The sequence below is a fragment of the Sciurus carolinensis genome, chromosome 2 (genome assembly GCF_902686445.1).
Source record: "Sciurus carolinensis chromosome 2, mSciCar1.2, whole genome shotgun sequence".
Taxonomy (NCBI): Eukaryota; Metazoa; Chordata; class Mammalia; order Rodentia; family Sciuridae; genus Sciurus; species Sciurus carolinensis.
This window is the reverse complement of record NC_062214.1, coordinates 44826984-44843277: the sequence shown is the minus strand read 5'-3', so window position 1 is coordinate 44843277 and position 16294 is coordinate 44826984. Positions and strand designations below refer to the sequence as shown.

The following is a 16294-nucleotide window of genomic DNA, read 5'->3' as shown; positions in this document are numbered from 1 at the left end:
GCTGAGCCCCCTGCCCCTCAAAGAAGGTTTAATATTGTCCCCCATGATTGCTTGTCTTTTCTTCTGGGAGTGCTAAGTTAGATATTATGAGTGAAGTTACTCTAAAAGGAGTGGAAGTAGGTAACTTCAGTAAATGAATATACTTTCATTTAACACTAATCATATTTAAATACTGGGATCAAATTAGGAAAACCAGTTATGACTAGTGACACCAGGGAGTGTTCCTGGTCATTATTTTCTGATGGCAGGTCATCCTCTTGGGGGCGTGGGGGTTGTAGGAGAAGGCTGAGCCTCTGTTCTTGACACACTCCTTCCACCTCTGGTCCCCCTCCCCAGCCACCAGATCGGCCTCTGCATCAGTCCCCGAGGATTCCACAACACCATGGCAAGATGTAGCCTGCCCCTAGATTTCTGCTCCCCAGGCTCCAAGGAAAGTGGGGTTGTGTGTGTCACCATCCTTGCCACCAGGCTGCTTGTCCCCTGGTGTAAACAGGGCAATCAGTGGGAACACAGGCCCTTCAATTCATGTGGCAGAGACCCACAGGACAGGACAGTTACATTCACCAACCTGTTCATGGGGGGTTAGTGCAGAGATCAGCAAGGAAACTCTGACTATTTAATTAGTCACCTAATTAGTGACAGGCTGCACTGAAGGTTTCAGATGTCCTCAGACAAATGTACAGATAAAAAGCTTAATTAAGCCGCCAGCACTAGGCTGGCTGCTGCCAGTGCCCACAGCTGTGCCGGATATTGTGCGGAACCGTGCAGCCTGATAACAGGAGTCACGGTCTTTCGGCTACAATCAGAGCTTTTGAAAACAGGCCTGGTCAGTTTCAAGCTATGCTTATTCACCTCAATACACTCAACCAGATGAGGGACCAATGTCTAGTTTGGGAAAATCTGTGACTTCATTCCTTGGTGGTATTATTTGGTCTTATTTTGAGTGAATTTTTCTCGGTATGGAAGTGGAAGACAACATGAGTCTGGTTTTACAACACCCACCAGCACTTTCTGTGAGTCAAATTATGTATTTCTCTAGTCACACAAAGGGTCGTGGGGGCACCATGCAGGGCTGCTTTCAGGCACTGTCTTCCAGTGATTCATTTGTACATTTTTCTAGTGCCATTTTGGGCTCTGCAAGAGATTCTTTACATAAGAATTGAATTAGGAAGGATTTTTAAATAAAGGATAAAAGGAATTGCTCTAGAGTTAGAAGTAAATGCTGTAAGGCAGAACCATAGAGACACATGTGCTAGAACAGAACAGAATAATAACTGCTTCATCCCACTGCATTTGTGCCTATGAGATAATAAAACTGTTCTTCTGTATAGTTATGGGAAAAAATACATGTTTGGGACTAAGGTTCTAATGAGCTTCCAGGCGATGCACCTGGTTCATGTACTGCAGAGTGAGGAAGAAGGATGTAGAAATAAGAGAAGTTCACAGATCTGAATCCTGTAGTTTGGTTGTTTTCTTTTGTTTTTGTTTGTTATTTTTTATTTTTTTGTACCAGGGATTGAACCCAGGGGTGCTTAACCACTGAACCATATCCCCAGTCCTTGTTTATATTTTATTTAGAAACAGGGTCTGGCTAGGTTACCTAGGGCCTCACTAAGTTGCTGAGGCTGGCTTTGAACTCATGATCCTCCTGACTCCCAAGGTGCTGGGATTACAGGTATGCACCACTGTGTCCAGCCTGTAAAAAGACCTCTTACTCCCTTAGAAAGGCTTTTAGGCTTTATTAAAAGGCTCTCCTTCCGGAACCAGTGCTGCCTTGGTGGATGACATAAGCTCTCCTGGGTATGTGGCTGTTGATCTAAGAATAGGGAGTTCACTTTTGACCTCTGTCAGGGTTGGTCAAGTACCTAAGGTGGTAGCACCTTTGGGTTGGCAGGACCTAAGGATCCCATGCTGTGAACCTTCCTCAGCACAGATGAGAACAAGGCCACCCTTGGAGCCATATGCTTTCACACTGGTTGATGGCAGAGCTGGGCTTATAGCCAAGGCCAAGTTTTTTTTTTTTCTTCCAGTGTTGTGGTTTTAAAGAAGTCTTATTAAAAGAAGTGCTGAGACTAATAATGTATATGTAACCCAGACTGCCTAAGCCAAGAACTCTCTGTCCCTAAGATCCAGGACAGCAAATGTGCACAATCCATCAATCACAAGAACTGTAATTTTAAAATAATTCAGGTCTATCACTTGAATGGCTCAGGCATCCTGAAGTACACCCATAATTCACAGTAAAATGTCTTAATATCCGTCTTTTCCTGTCCAATTCACTGGCTTCTGCACCTCAGGGGGAGGCAGTGTTTTCTTCCTGTCCTTCCCAGGTTCAGCTGGTAGGGCCCATGATGGGAAAGAAGGTTGGGACACCTGGGCAGGTGGTGCCCACAGTGGCCCCTCCTTAGCTCGCTTCTGAGTTGCTTCTGCACAGCACCCTCAGAAGACGTGTGAGACAAAGGGGAGGGAGCAAATTGGCTGAGCCTCATCCACACCACGGATGACTCTGCATCCACCCCCTTTCTTCAAGCACCAGAGTCAGGGTCCTCCCGGGGGGTGATGGAGATTTAAAAAGATCTGAGAGCAAGACCCCTGGACACTGGGTCCAGTGCTGGAGGAGTCAGCAGAGCCAGGATTAGGCCCAGAAAGGAAGTAGATGATAGGGACTCCGGTGTGTGTCTCTAGTAAACACGTGCCATCTGTGTCACCTGGCCAGAAAGGCCCAGTCCCAGTAAGGACAGGATACCAGGTGACCCAGAAGGTGTGTCTGAGCAGATGGAAATGTGGATGGCTGAAAACTGAGGACCAGAGAGAATGTTGTGCTCAAAAAAAAAAAAAAAAAGTTCTAATCCTCACCCTCCATATTCCCCTGCCATCCCCTCAGCATGGAGTTTGCTTCCTAGTGTATTGGGTGCTGGCTTGGGGCAAATCACTTCAGCTCTCCCAGAAGCACCTTAGCACTGGAGATGGAGGGATATAACAAGGGCACAGAATTTATACAAGGACTACTTTTGGTGCTCTTTGAAAAGAGGAACAAATGTACTTTGTAATTTCTTGCATGAAAATAATATAAGAAAAAAAGAATGCGCCTGTTATGTCACCAGGTGACAGAATTGCCAGAGTTTCTGGAAAAAGAGGTTACTGCACTGGGTGGGTCTTAAATGCATTTTTCAGAAATTATGATCCACTTTCTGAGTCTAATAATGCAGCTGAAGAGTACAAGGAGGGTGAGTTTTCTAAATCTTGCTTCCAAAATGTGGGTTTAGTCCTCACTGGGACTCATTTCACCTAACTTTTGATGAAAACTATTTCTCCAATTTCATTCCAGTTCAAATCATGTATAACATTTAGTTTAAGTGGGAGCTAAACTGGTGAAGTAAAATATGCAGTAGGTTACTATGGTGACTGCTAATTTAAAATAATTAGAGAAAATAATGAGAAACTATTTCCTCTCTTAAGGATTACAGAGCTGTAAACTGATACCAGTCTATTTTTAGTGTACATAATCTCTGTAATGATGATAGAGAATTATAAGTACTTTAGAATGCTTTAAAAAGGTCTTTCTGATTGGGGAATTCAACCAACCCAGTACTTACATTAAAATTTATATCTGTCTTTATTAAATCTAAGTCAATTTCATGAAAAGAGAATTGCATGTATATCTTAATGTAATCATTTAAAATAAAATGTTATGATTAAGTATAAAGCCAAATTAAGATTTAAGACCTGTTTATAATCATTTTTTGACTTCCCTAATTTCACTACTCTACCTTGAAAATTCATCATTTAACAGTGGTTGCATAAGACTTGGTGTTCAGAAATCTTAGATGAAGGTAACCAACAGAACAAGCACTCAAACTATAGTATGCTACACATAGGAAAATAAATATTCCACAGTACTTCTCATTATTTCATTCTTAGAGGGAAATATTGCCACAAACCGGCCACAATATTTTAAGCATGTGGACTCTATTGCTAACTTCAATAATGATATGCATTTTATTTCTGTTTAACAAAGGATATGTTCCAGAGAATTGGACAAATTGACTAGAAACTGAAAAAAATCACTCAGTTCTTTCTTTACGTGGTTAATGTGATATCAAATGAAGAATATCACCATTCAGGGTTAGCTCATCTTCATGATATCCAGACATAAGGGTCACATAAGGGTCATTTTTTCTTATTCGTTTCCTTATCCATCCTCTCATAGATCCCACCTATCATTCTTGGGCTCCTAACTTTGTTGATTTGGTGGGCTGCACCTCTCATGTAACTCTGAGCACCTGTAGTTTTGAACAGTAGCTAAAGTTTTTCATGTGATCTTTTTTATTTTTGTTTTTGTTTTTATATTGTTTGCTCTATTTAGTTAAACATGACAGCAGAATACATTTTGATTCATTGCACACAATGGAGTATAACTTTTCACTTCTCTCTTTTTCATTTTTCTTTCATTTTGTACATGATGTAGATAGAGTCACATCATTTATGTAATCATACATGTACATAGGGCAATGATGTTTGTCTCATTCTACCATCTTTCCTACACCCTGCCTCCTCCCCTCCCCTCATTTCCCTCTACACAATTCAATGTTCCTCCATTCTTCCCTGACTCCCTTCCCCTCCCATTACGTATCAGTCTACACTTATCAGAGAAAACATTTGGCCTTTAGTTATTTGTGATTTGGCTTATTTCACTTAACATGATATGCTCCAACTCCATCCATTTACCAGTAAATGCCATAATTTTATTCTTCTTTGTGGCTGAGTAATATTCCATTCTGTATATATACCACAGTTTCTTTATCCATTAATCTGTTGAAGAGCATCCAGGTGGTTCAATAGTTTAACTATTTTGAGTTGAGCTGCTATAAACATTGATGTGGTTGCATCACAGTAGTATGCTTACTTTCAGTCCTTCGGGTATAAACCAAGGAGTGGGATAGCTGGGTCAAATGGTGGGTCCATTCCAAGTTTTCTGAGGAATCTCCATACTGCTTTCCAGAGTGTCTGCAGCAATTTGCTACCCCACCAGCAATGTATGAATGTACCTTTTCCCCCACATCTTCTCCAACACCTATCGTTGCTTGTATTCTTGATAATAGCCATTCTAATTGAAGTGAGATGAAATCTTAGGGTAGTTTTGATATACTTTTCTCTAATTACTAGAGATATTGAGGATTTTTTCATATATCGGTTGATTGACTGTATATCTTCTGTGAAGTGTGAGTTCAGTTCCTTAGCCCATTTATTGATTGGGTTATTTTGTATTTTTTTTATTGTAAACAAATGGGATACATGTTGTTTATCTGTTTGTACATGGAGTAAAGGCATATCATTTGTGTAATCATAAATTTACATAGGGTAATGTTGTTTGATTCATTCTGTTATTTTTTCCCTTCCCCCCACCCCTCCCACCCCTCTTTTCCCTATATACAGTCCTTCCTTTCTCCATTCATGCACCCCTCCCTAAACCTAACTCTAACCCTAACACTAACCCCTCCCACCCCCCATTATGTGTCATCATCCATTTATCAGTGAGATCATTTGTCCTTTGGTTTTTTGAGATTGGCTTATCTCACTTAGCATGATACTCTCCAATTTCATCCATTTGCCTGCAAATGCCATAATTTTCTCATTCTTTATAGCTAAGTAATATTCCATTGTATATATATATACCACAGTTTCTTTATCCATTCATCAATTGAAGGACATATAGGTTGGTTCCACAATCTGACTATTATGAATTCAGCAGCTATGAACATTGATGTGGCTGTATCTCTATAATATGCTGATCTTAATTCCTTTGGGTATAGGCCAAGGTGTGGGATAGCTGGGTCAAATGGTGGTTCCATTCCAAGTTTTCTAAGGAATCTCCACACTGCTTTCCAGAGTGGATGCACTAATTTGCAACCCCACCAGCAATGTATGAGTGTACCCTTTTCCCCACGTCCTCGCCAACACCTGTTGTTGCTTGTATTCTTGATAATCGCCATTCTAATTGGGGTGAGATGGGATCTTATGGTGGTTTTGATTTGCATTTCTCATTACTAGAGATATGGAACATTTTTTCATATGTTTGTTGATTGCTTATAGATCTTCTTCTATGAAGTGTCTGTTCATTTCCTTAGCCCATTTGTCGACTGGGTTATTTGCATTCTTAGTTTAGAGTTTTTTGAGTTCTTTATAGATTCTGGAGATTAGTGCTCTATCTGAAGTATGATTGGCAAAGATTTTCTCCCACTCTGTAGGCTCTTTCTTCGTATTGCTGATAGTTTCCTTTGCTGAGAGAAAGCTTTTTAGTTTGAATCTATCCCAGTTATTGATTCTTGCTTTTATTTCTTGTGCTATGGGAGTCCTGATGAGGAAGTCTGGTCCTAAGCCGACATGTTGAAGATCTGGACCTACTTTTTCTTCTATAATCTGCAGGGTCTCTGGTCTGATTCCAAGGTCCTTAATCCATTTTGAGTTTAGTTTCGTGCACAGTGAGAGATATGGGTTTAGTTTCATTCTGTTGCATATGGATTTCCAATTCTCCCAGCACCATTTTTTGAAGAGGCTATCTTTTCTCCATTGCATATCTTGGGCCCCTTTGTCTAATATGAGAAAATTGTATTTATTTGGGTTTGTGTCCGTGTCCTCTATTCTGTACCATTGATCTACCTGTCTATTTTGGTACCAATACCATGCTGTTTTTGTTACTATTGCTTTGCAGTAGAGTTGAAGATCTGGTATTGCGATACCCCCTGCTTCGCTCTTTCTGCTAAGGATTGCTTTAGCTATTCTGGGTTTCTTATTCTTCCAGATGAATTTCATAATTGCTTGCTCTGTTTCTGTAAGGTACGTCATTGGGATTTTAATTGGAATTGCATTGAATCTGTATAGCACTTTTGGTAGTATGGCCATTTTGACAATATTAATTCTGCTTATCCAAGAACATGGGAGATCTTTCCATCTTCTAAGGTTTTCTTTAATTTCTTTCTTTAGTGTTCTGTAGTTCTCATTGTAGAGGTCTTTCACCTCTTTTGTGAGATTGATTCCCAAGTATTTTTTTTTTTTTTGAGGCTATTGTGAATGGGGTAGTTTTCCTAATTATTTTTTCCAAAGATTCATCACTTATGTATAAAAATGCATTAGATTTATGTGCATTGATCTTATATCCTGCTACTTTACTGAATTCACTTATGAGTTCTAAAAGTTTTCTGGTGGAATTTCCTGGTTCCTCTAAGTATATAATCCATATCATCAGCAAATAGGGATAGTTTGAGTTCTTCTTTTCCTGTTTGTATCCCTTTAATTTCTTTGGTCTGTCTAATTGCTCTGGCTAGAGTTTCAAGGATGATATTGAATAGAAGTGGTGAAAGAGGGCATCCCTGCCTTGTTCCAGTTTTTAGGGGGAATGCTTTCAGTTTTTCACCATTTAGAATATTAGCCATGGGCTTAGTGTAGATAGCCTTTACAATGTTAAGGAATGTTCCCACTATCCCTATTTTTTCTAGTGTTTTGAGCATGAAGGGGTGCTGTATTTTATCAAATGCTTTTTCTGCATCTATTGAAATAATCCTGTGATTCTTGACTTTAAGTCTGTTGATATGGTGAATTACATTTATTGATTTACTGATGTTGAACCAACCTTGCATCCCTGGGATGAAACCCACTTGATCATGGTGCACTATCTTTTTAATATATATTTGTATGCGATTTGCTAAAATTTTGTTGAGAATTTTTGCGTCAATGTTCATTAAGGATATTGGTCTGAAATTTTCTTTCCTCGATGTGTCTCTGTATGGTTTAGGTATCAGGGTAATATTGGCTTCATAGAATGAGTTTGGGAGGGTTCCCACCTCTTCTATTTCATGGAATACGTTGAGAAGTGTTGGAATGAGCTCTTCTTTAAAGGTTTTGTAGAACTGGGCTGAGAACCCATCTGGTCCTGGACTTTTTGTTGGTAGGCTTTTGATGACTTCTTCTATTTCATTACTTGAAATTGGTCTATTTAAATTGTGTATGTCCTCCTCGATCAGTTTAGGCCATTCATATGTCTATAGAAACCTGTTGATGTCTTCGAAATTTTCTGTTTTGTTGGAGTATAGATTTTCAAAACAGCTTCTAATTATGTTTTGTATTTCAGTCGTGTCTGTTGTGATATTTCCTTGTTCATTCTGAATTTTAGTAATTTGGGTTTTCTCTCATCTTCTCTTTGTTAGTGTGGCTAAAGGTTTATCAATTTTGTTTATTTTTTCAATGAACTAACTATTTATTTTGTTAATTTTTTCTATTGTTTCTTTTGTATCAATTTTGTTGATTTCAGCTCTGAGTTTAACTATTTCCTGTCTTCTACTACTTTTGGTGTTGGTCTGTTCTTCTTTATCTAGGACTTTGAGCTGTAGTGTTAGGTGGTTTATTTGTTGAGTTTTATTTCTTTTATTGAATGCGCTCCATGAAATAAATTTTCCTCTAAGTACTGCTTTCATAGTGTCCCAGAGATTTTGATATGATGTTTCTTTGTTCTCATTTACCTCTAAGAATTTTTTAATTTCCTTCCTAATATCTTCTGTTATCCATTCATCATATAATAGCATATTATTTAATCTACAGGTGTTGGAGTAGTTTCTGTTTTTTACTCTTTCATTTATTTCTAATTTCAATCCATTATGATCTGATAGAATACAAGGTAGTGTCTCTATCTTCTTGTATTTGCTAACATTAGCTTTGTGGCATAATATATGGTCTACTATTTTAGAGAAGGATCCATGTGCTGCTGAGAAGAAAGTGTATTCGCTCTTCGTTGGATGGTATATTCTATAAATGTCTGTTAAGTCTAAATTGTTGATTGTGTTATTGAGATCTATGGTTTCTTTGTTCAATTTTTGTTTGGAAGATCTGTCCAGTGGTGAGAGAGGTGTGTTAAAATTGCCTAGTATTATTTATTTTGTATTTTTGGTGTAAAGTTTTTTTTTTAGTTCTTTATAAATTCTGGAGATTAGTGCTGTATCTGAAGTGCATGCGGTAAAGATTTTTTCCCACTCTGTAGGCCCTCTCTTCAAATTACTGATCGTTTTCTTTGCTGAGAAAAAGCTTTTTAGTTTAAATTCATCCCATTTATTGATTCTTGCTTTTATTTCTTGCTCTTTGGGAGTCTTGTTAAGGAAGTCTACTCCTAAGCTGACATGATGAACATTTGGGGCTAATTTTTCTTCTATTTGGTGCAGTGTCTCTGGTCTATTTCCTAGGACCTTGATCCATTTTGAGTTGAGTTTTGAACAGAGTGGGAGATAGGGATTTAGTTTCATTTTGCTGCATATGGATTTCCAATTTTCCCAGCACCACTTGTTGAAGAGGTTTTCTTTTCTCCATTGTATGTTTTGTCTAGTATGAGATAACTGTACTTATGTGGGTTTGTTTCTGTGTCCTCTATTCTGCACCATTGGTCTATGTGTCTGTTTTGGTGCCAATACCATGCCATTTTTATTATTATTGCTCTGTACTATAGTTTAAGGTCTGGTATTGTGATATCTCCTGCTTCACTCTTCGTGCTAAGGGTTGCTTTGGCTATTCTGGGTCTCTTATTTTTCCAAATGAATTTCATGATTGCTTTCTCTATTTCTGTAAGGTATGTCATTGGGATTTTAATTGGAATTGCATTGAATCTGTATAACTTTTTTAATATGGTCATTTTGACAATATTAATTCTGCCTATCCAAGAACATGGGAAATCTTTCCATCTTCTAAGGTTTTCCTTAATTTCTTTCTTTAGTGTTCTGTAGTTTTCATAATAGAGGTTTTTCACCTCTTTTGCTAGGTTGATTCCAAGTATTTTATTTTTTTTCAAAGCTATTGTGAATGGAGTAGTTTTCCTAATTTCTCTTTCAGAGAATTCATCACTTATGAGTAGAAATGCTTTAGATTTATGAGTGTTGATTTTATATCCTGCTACTTTGCTGAATTCATTTATTAGTTCTAAAAGTTTTTTGGTGGAATGTTTTGGATCCTCTAAATATAGAATCAGGCTGTCAGCAAATAGCGATAGTTTGAGGTCTTTTCCTATTCGTATCCCTTTAATTTCTTTGGTCTGTCTAATTGCTCTGACTGGAGTTTCAAAGATGATGATGAATAGAAGTGGTAAAAGAGGGCATTGACAAATTTCTAGAGACATATGATCCACTCAAACTGAATCAGGAGGACATACACAATTTAAACAGATCAATTTCAATCAATGAAATAGAAGAAGTCATCAAATCCTACCAACCAAGAAAAGTTCAGGACCAGATCCTCAGTGGAGTTATGTAAAATCTTCAAAGAAGAACTAATACCAATACTCCTCAAAGTATTCCATGAAATAGAAAAGGAGGGAACCCTTCCAAACTCATTCTATGAAACCAGAATCACCCTAATACCAAAAGGAGACCAAGACACATCAAGAAAAGAAAACTTCAGACCAATATCCCTGATGAACATGGATGCAAAAATTCTTAACAAATTAACAATTCTTAACAATTCTGGCAAATTGCATACTAAAATATATTAAAAAGATAGTACACCATGATCAAGTGGTGTTCATCCCAGGGATGCAAGGTTGGTTCAACATCTGGAAATCAATAAATGTAATTCATCACATCAATAGACTTAAAGTTAAGAATCATCTGATCATTTCAGTAGATTCAGAAAAAGTATTTGATAAAATACAGCACCCCTTCATGCTCAAAACACTAGAAAAAATAGGAATAGTAGGAATATACCTCCACTTTGTAAAGGCTATCTATGCTAAGCCCAAGACCAACATCATTCTAAATGGAGAAAAACTGAAAGCATTCTATCTCATGTGATCTTGAGCAAATGACTTGGGGGAAAAATTGGCTTTGTGTGTATGTGCACAGTGCTGGGGACTGAACCCAGGGCTTGGCACATACTTGGACAGTGTTCTTACTATGAAGATATTCTGTCAGTCCCAAAGTGGGCTTTTTAAATTTAGAGTTCTGTTGTCTCTCTAGGTCTGGGTCTTTTAAAACATCTATGAGAATCTGAAAGAGTAAATGAGGGACAGTTAATTTGTATAGGGATGCAGCTAAACAGAAGGAACAACTTCTAATGTTCTATAGCATGGTTCAGTAACTATGCTTGACAACACTTAATTGTGTATTTCCAAATAATAGAAAAGATGTTGAATGCTCTCATTAGATATGCCAATTATATAATAACAATTGCCTTGTTATTATATAAGTGTATTGAAATATCACACTATACCACATAAATAGGTACAACTACTGTACCAATTATAATTAAAATCTACTTTTAAAAAGAGTAAAAGAGGAAATTGAGTCTGAGAGAGGTTAGGCAACACACCAGGGTTTCATGTCAGGTCCTGGCCATGTCAGGGTGTGATCCCAAGTTCTTGAACTCCAACCCAGGGTTCTTCCCATTAAAGAGATACTGAAATCCAATGAGCAGATGGAAAGAGATTGGAAAAACTGGGAATCCTTTGGAATCACCTATCAGGAAAACAGGCTCTGAAAGGAAACCTGGTTTAGTGCCATGGGGTTAGTGCCATGAGAGTAGCATTAGAAGAGATGTGCAGGCCTCCATTCTCCTTGAAGGGTTTTATCCTGATCTTCTCTAAAGGGTTTTACACAAACTACCAGGTTGGAAGAGAGGTCCTTGTTGGTATGCCACTTTTGAATGCCAATTTGTCATGCATGAAGTGAAAACTAGCTCCTAAAACTGACTGATTGTCTGGAACACCTGTTAAGTACAGGTTCTAGACTCCTCTCAGGGGCTCCCGACTCTGCATGTCTGGTGTGGGTTCTGAGATCCTGCATCTTTAATAGATGTTCCATGTGGTTCTTATAATCTGGAGAGTAATGGAAACACTCATATAGAAGGAAACCAGAAAACACTTTTCTGGAAAGAGTCAGTACCTATTTTAGGCATTGTAGGCCATATGATCTTCTTGTTGCTACTTGAATCCACCTATGTAGTATGAAAATGGCCACAGACACTACTTAAATAAATGAATGTGGCTGTGTTCCAAGGAAGCTTCATTCACAAAAACAGGTGGCAAGCCAGATTTGGCTTGGGGACTATAGTTTTCTACCCTCGCTCCTCAGGCTAGGATATTCCACTGTTTCACTAATCCACCTAAGCAAAATTGTGTGGTGAAAGACAGATTCAAGTCTGTCTTGTCAAGGGACTCTCTTGAGATGTAGAAAGAAAATTACTATAAACAAGTAAATATAACAAAACAACTCACCAAAATACCAATGTCTCTAGGAAGGAAATTCCAACAGTGGATGCACCAACCACAACAATCCTGGCATTTACAGTTATTTTAGGTTCCAATGTTAGTTTTCTGTTCGTGTGGTTCAAGGCATAACTCAACTAGAAAAAAAAAAAAAAGTAGAGAGAGACGTGAAGAAAATGCAACTGAGTCAGCACCCCAGATTTATAATTATGTGGAATCATTGAATGAGAATGCCGCTGGCAAAGCAAACCTATGTGTCAGTCATGGCAAAATGTATGGGAAGGCATTTTTAAGCAATTAATGGAAGAATACATTAATATGCCTAACACCTAGGCTGGGTCATAAAAAAATGTGCTTGATTTGGATGCTGTTGTTTTACAGCAGAGAGATGTTTCCTATAGAACTGAAATGCTTCATGATTAGAGATGAAAAGGTAAATAATCTTACAATTACACAACAAAGCCACTTCCTAAGATTCTGCGGTTCCTTGAAATGTCTCAGGGTTTTCCTGACCAAGGTTTTCCTGACACTTTCAAGTGAATATTATTTTAGTTGGGTACTTGAAAACAAGTATTAACTTATTCATTTCTGTGTCCCTCACACTTAACATGGTACCTGGTAGACAGTCAGCCCTCAATAATACTTCTTGAATGATAAACATGTGTTGAATGAGAAGGGTCATTCAATGTTTCAGCTACCTCTGGGTATCTGAAAGCACAAAAGACTCTAAGTAGTACAGAAGGTAACTGGTGATTTTTTTAATGCCCATGTTTGCAAAAATTACCTGGATTCATTTTTGATTTTCTTCCCTAGAGAGGTTTCAGTGGATGCATTAAAATGTATAAATAAAGATTTTACAAAAGTCAGAAGCCTCTAAATTCTAGTAGGTTAAGCCTACTTTTTGTTTTCTTAAAATCCTGATATTCCAGGAGCTGAGATTCCCATAAATTAATGTTTGCAGAGTACTATTTTAAGTGGGGCTCCCACCTACCTTCCAGGGCGTTAGGTGGTGGTATGGATGTGGATACACTTACCAGGTAGCATCTAAGATTGGGAGGATAAATCCCTTCTCTCTAGATCTGGATAGTCTAGCCACATAGAGATAGAAAACTATCTTGAGCCAAATAACTTAAATTAATAGGAATATAAAACAAGGTTGATGGTGCCTCTCAGAATCTCATTCAATCTCTACTCCCACCTTTAATTTGGCACACCATGGATCTGGGAAGAGACTGGATTCACTCCCATCCTCAAGAAGGGTACTAAGTCCAAAATCCCACTCTCCTTGCTCAACAACTGGTCCAGGATGGACATGTGATTCAGGTTGGCCTAATCAGAGTGAAGCCCAGGATTTTTGTATGATGATCGCAGAAAACCATCCAACTTTGGTAGGGTTGCAGATGTGAAGCCTGAATGGTTACAGTCAACGTGCCACCAAGATAAAAACCAACCTGGGTTCAAGAGAATCAGAGAACAAGAATTCTTTTCAAACCCTGCCCGAAGCCCATGCACTCTTCAGTTATATGAACAATACATATCATCAGACATTGCCACTGTAGTGCTCACAGCAAACCACTCCAGAATGCATTGGCTTAAAACAAGTGTCACTTCTCTCACTCATAAAACTCTGGGTCAGCTGGAAGCAGGCTGGGCCTGGCTCCAATATGAAACTTCCACATCTGCCTCACCTCTCTCTTTTGTGATGAGAGAGTGCTGGGGCACCTTCTTCTCATGGCAAATGTGGGAGTACAAGAAGGGTAACTGAAAATAAGCAATGCTTCCTATGACTGGCTGAAGAAGTCATGGAGTAGAGCCCAATGTCCACAAAGTGGGTAAATATATTCACCTCTAAGGGGAGGAACCTTAAAGTCACACCACAAAGGGCACAGCCAAAGAAAGGGATGGAAGGTGAGAAGAATGAGGAAGCCCACATTTTCTCAATTGTTTAGGCCAGTTTGTTTGTTTTACATGCAACTGAAAACGTCCTAGATTGATATACTTTCTAAATGAAAATAATGAATATGCCTTTGGGGTGAAAAGTTGGAGGTTTTTCAGATAAAATGTCAGCTCTGATCAGCTCTACAAGAATTTCCCAGGTCAGTGAGGAGCTGTGCAAAAATTCTTGCTCATACTGGTTTATGTGGGTGTCCTGGTGATTCCAAGATAAGCAGGCGACAAGAAATTCACTCTAGCCAGCCTTGGGCTTGGTGGTGTAGAGTAAGGAAGGTAGGAAGTATGTGAGCTACTACAGAGGCATCTAATTCACAGATTTTAAATGCAAGCATCTTAACAGAGGTCAGAAATCAAGATTCTTTCCATAAGGAGGTGCATTCAGACATTCTCCTCTGCTGTCAGAGCTAACGTTGAAACATGGGCAGTAATGAAATTCTCTGGTAAAGAATTATACCTCATTTGTGAAACAGCTCCAGTATCAAGGATACAAAGGCGGCTGGGGAACAGAACAGAATGGCTTTTGTTTCCTGCACAATAGCTTTAACACCAACAGCTGCCAGGCCTCAGAAATCACCTTTCTAACTGCTAAATACACAAAGTGGCCTCCGGTGTCAAGAGTTAGAGATCTGTACCAATGATGGTCGGTGTCTCAGGATCAGGCATCACAATGATGCACAGTACACCCAGTTTTGTGCTGGGTTTTAAATAAAAGCATATCTATCGTCAGATATGATGAAATAGTCTGACCCAAAATAATCACATTTTTTTTGGTACTAGATACAGTTTTTACATGTCTTAAAAAAAAAAATCTTTCCACCCCCCAAACCTTTTAATGACAATGATAAACGAAGATGGCTTCAGCTGCTGGCTTATTTTGCCCCTTAGCAGGAAGTACAAATTATTTTCAATGAAAGCAAAGTATTTCCTTCCTTTATATTCCTTCAAATCACAGGTTTTCATGGGAAAGACAAACAATATAGAAGACCCTCTCAGATATGCCAGCTTGTCCTTTTCTTGGTCTGAACATCTACCAAAATCAATGTCCCTTGCATGGGGAGAGCTTGTTTGGATTCTGAGTTCCTTAATGGTAAAATAAAAAGAAAAATCCTATCTATTGATTCGTATTTTATAGACAGAAATTGTGCCTTGTAATAGTGAATTGTTTCAAAGATTGAACAGAGGGGACTATAAGCTATTTATCTACATACCATACCAATGATAACATGAATGAGCAATCAGTCTCTTCCATATCCTTCCAGACATTTCTGATTCTATTTTCTAATGATGCCAAGTTAGCATTTTAGACAAAGGGATGATTTCCAATGCAGAAATCAATATGTACCCCAGCAAGAAAGAATATCATATATTGTGATGTATAAGCTGACCTTTTAAGGTTAAAAGAAATGTTCCTTAAAACTGATGTTTATTTTAAGTCCTTTGAGTATAAAACGAGGTGTGGGATAGCTGGGTCAAATGGTGGTTCCATTCCAAGTGTTCTGAGGAATCTCCATACTGCTTTCCATAATGGTTACACCAATTTGCATTCCCACCAGTAATGTACCTTTTTCCCCACATCCTCACCAACATTTATTGTTGCTTATATTCCTGCTAACTGCCATTCTGATTGGAATGAGATGAAATCTTAAGAGTAATTTTGATTTGCTTTTCTCTAATTGCTAGAGATGTTAGGCATTTTTTCATATATTTGTTGATCAATTGTATATCTTCTGTGAAGTGAGGACTTAAAATCAGCATACTACAGTGATGCAGCCATATCAATGTTTATAGCAGCACAATCACAATAGTTAAACTATGGAACTAACCTAAGTGTCCTTCAAGAGATGAATGCATAAAGAAAATGTGGTATTATACTACTCAGTCATAAAGAAGAATGAAATTATAGCATTTGCTGGTAAATGGATGGAGTTGGAGAATATCATGCTAAGTGAAATAAGCCAAACCCAAAAAAAACCAAAGGCTGAATGTTTTCTCTGATATTCAGATGCTAATTCACAATAGGGGTTGGGGGGGCATTAGGGAAGATTAGGTAGAGGGGAGTGAAGGGAGGGGAAGGAGTATGGGGGTAGGAAGGATAGTAGAGTGAAA

The 16294-nt window shown here is 38.3% G+C and overlaps 1 protein-coding gene across 4 annotated transcripts in view; it reads right to left on the bottom strand.

Moving 5' to 3' along the window:
• Nucleotides 1-16294, bottom strand: part of Cfap61 (cilia and flagella associated protein 61) — a 283555-nt gene that overhangs the window by 126002 nt on the left and 141259 nt on the right. For all 4 annotated transcript variants that reach the window (XM_047537641.1, XM_047537646.1, XM_047537643.1 and 1 more), the window contains exon 18: nt 12245-12372. In XM_047537641.1, the coding sequence (XP_047393597.1) occupies nt 12245-12372 (128 nt within the window). The remainder of the gene's footprint in view (nt 1-12244; nt 12373-16294) is intronic.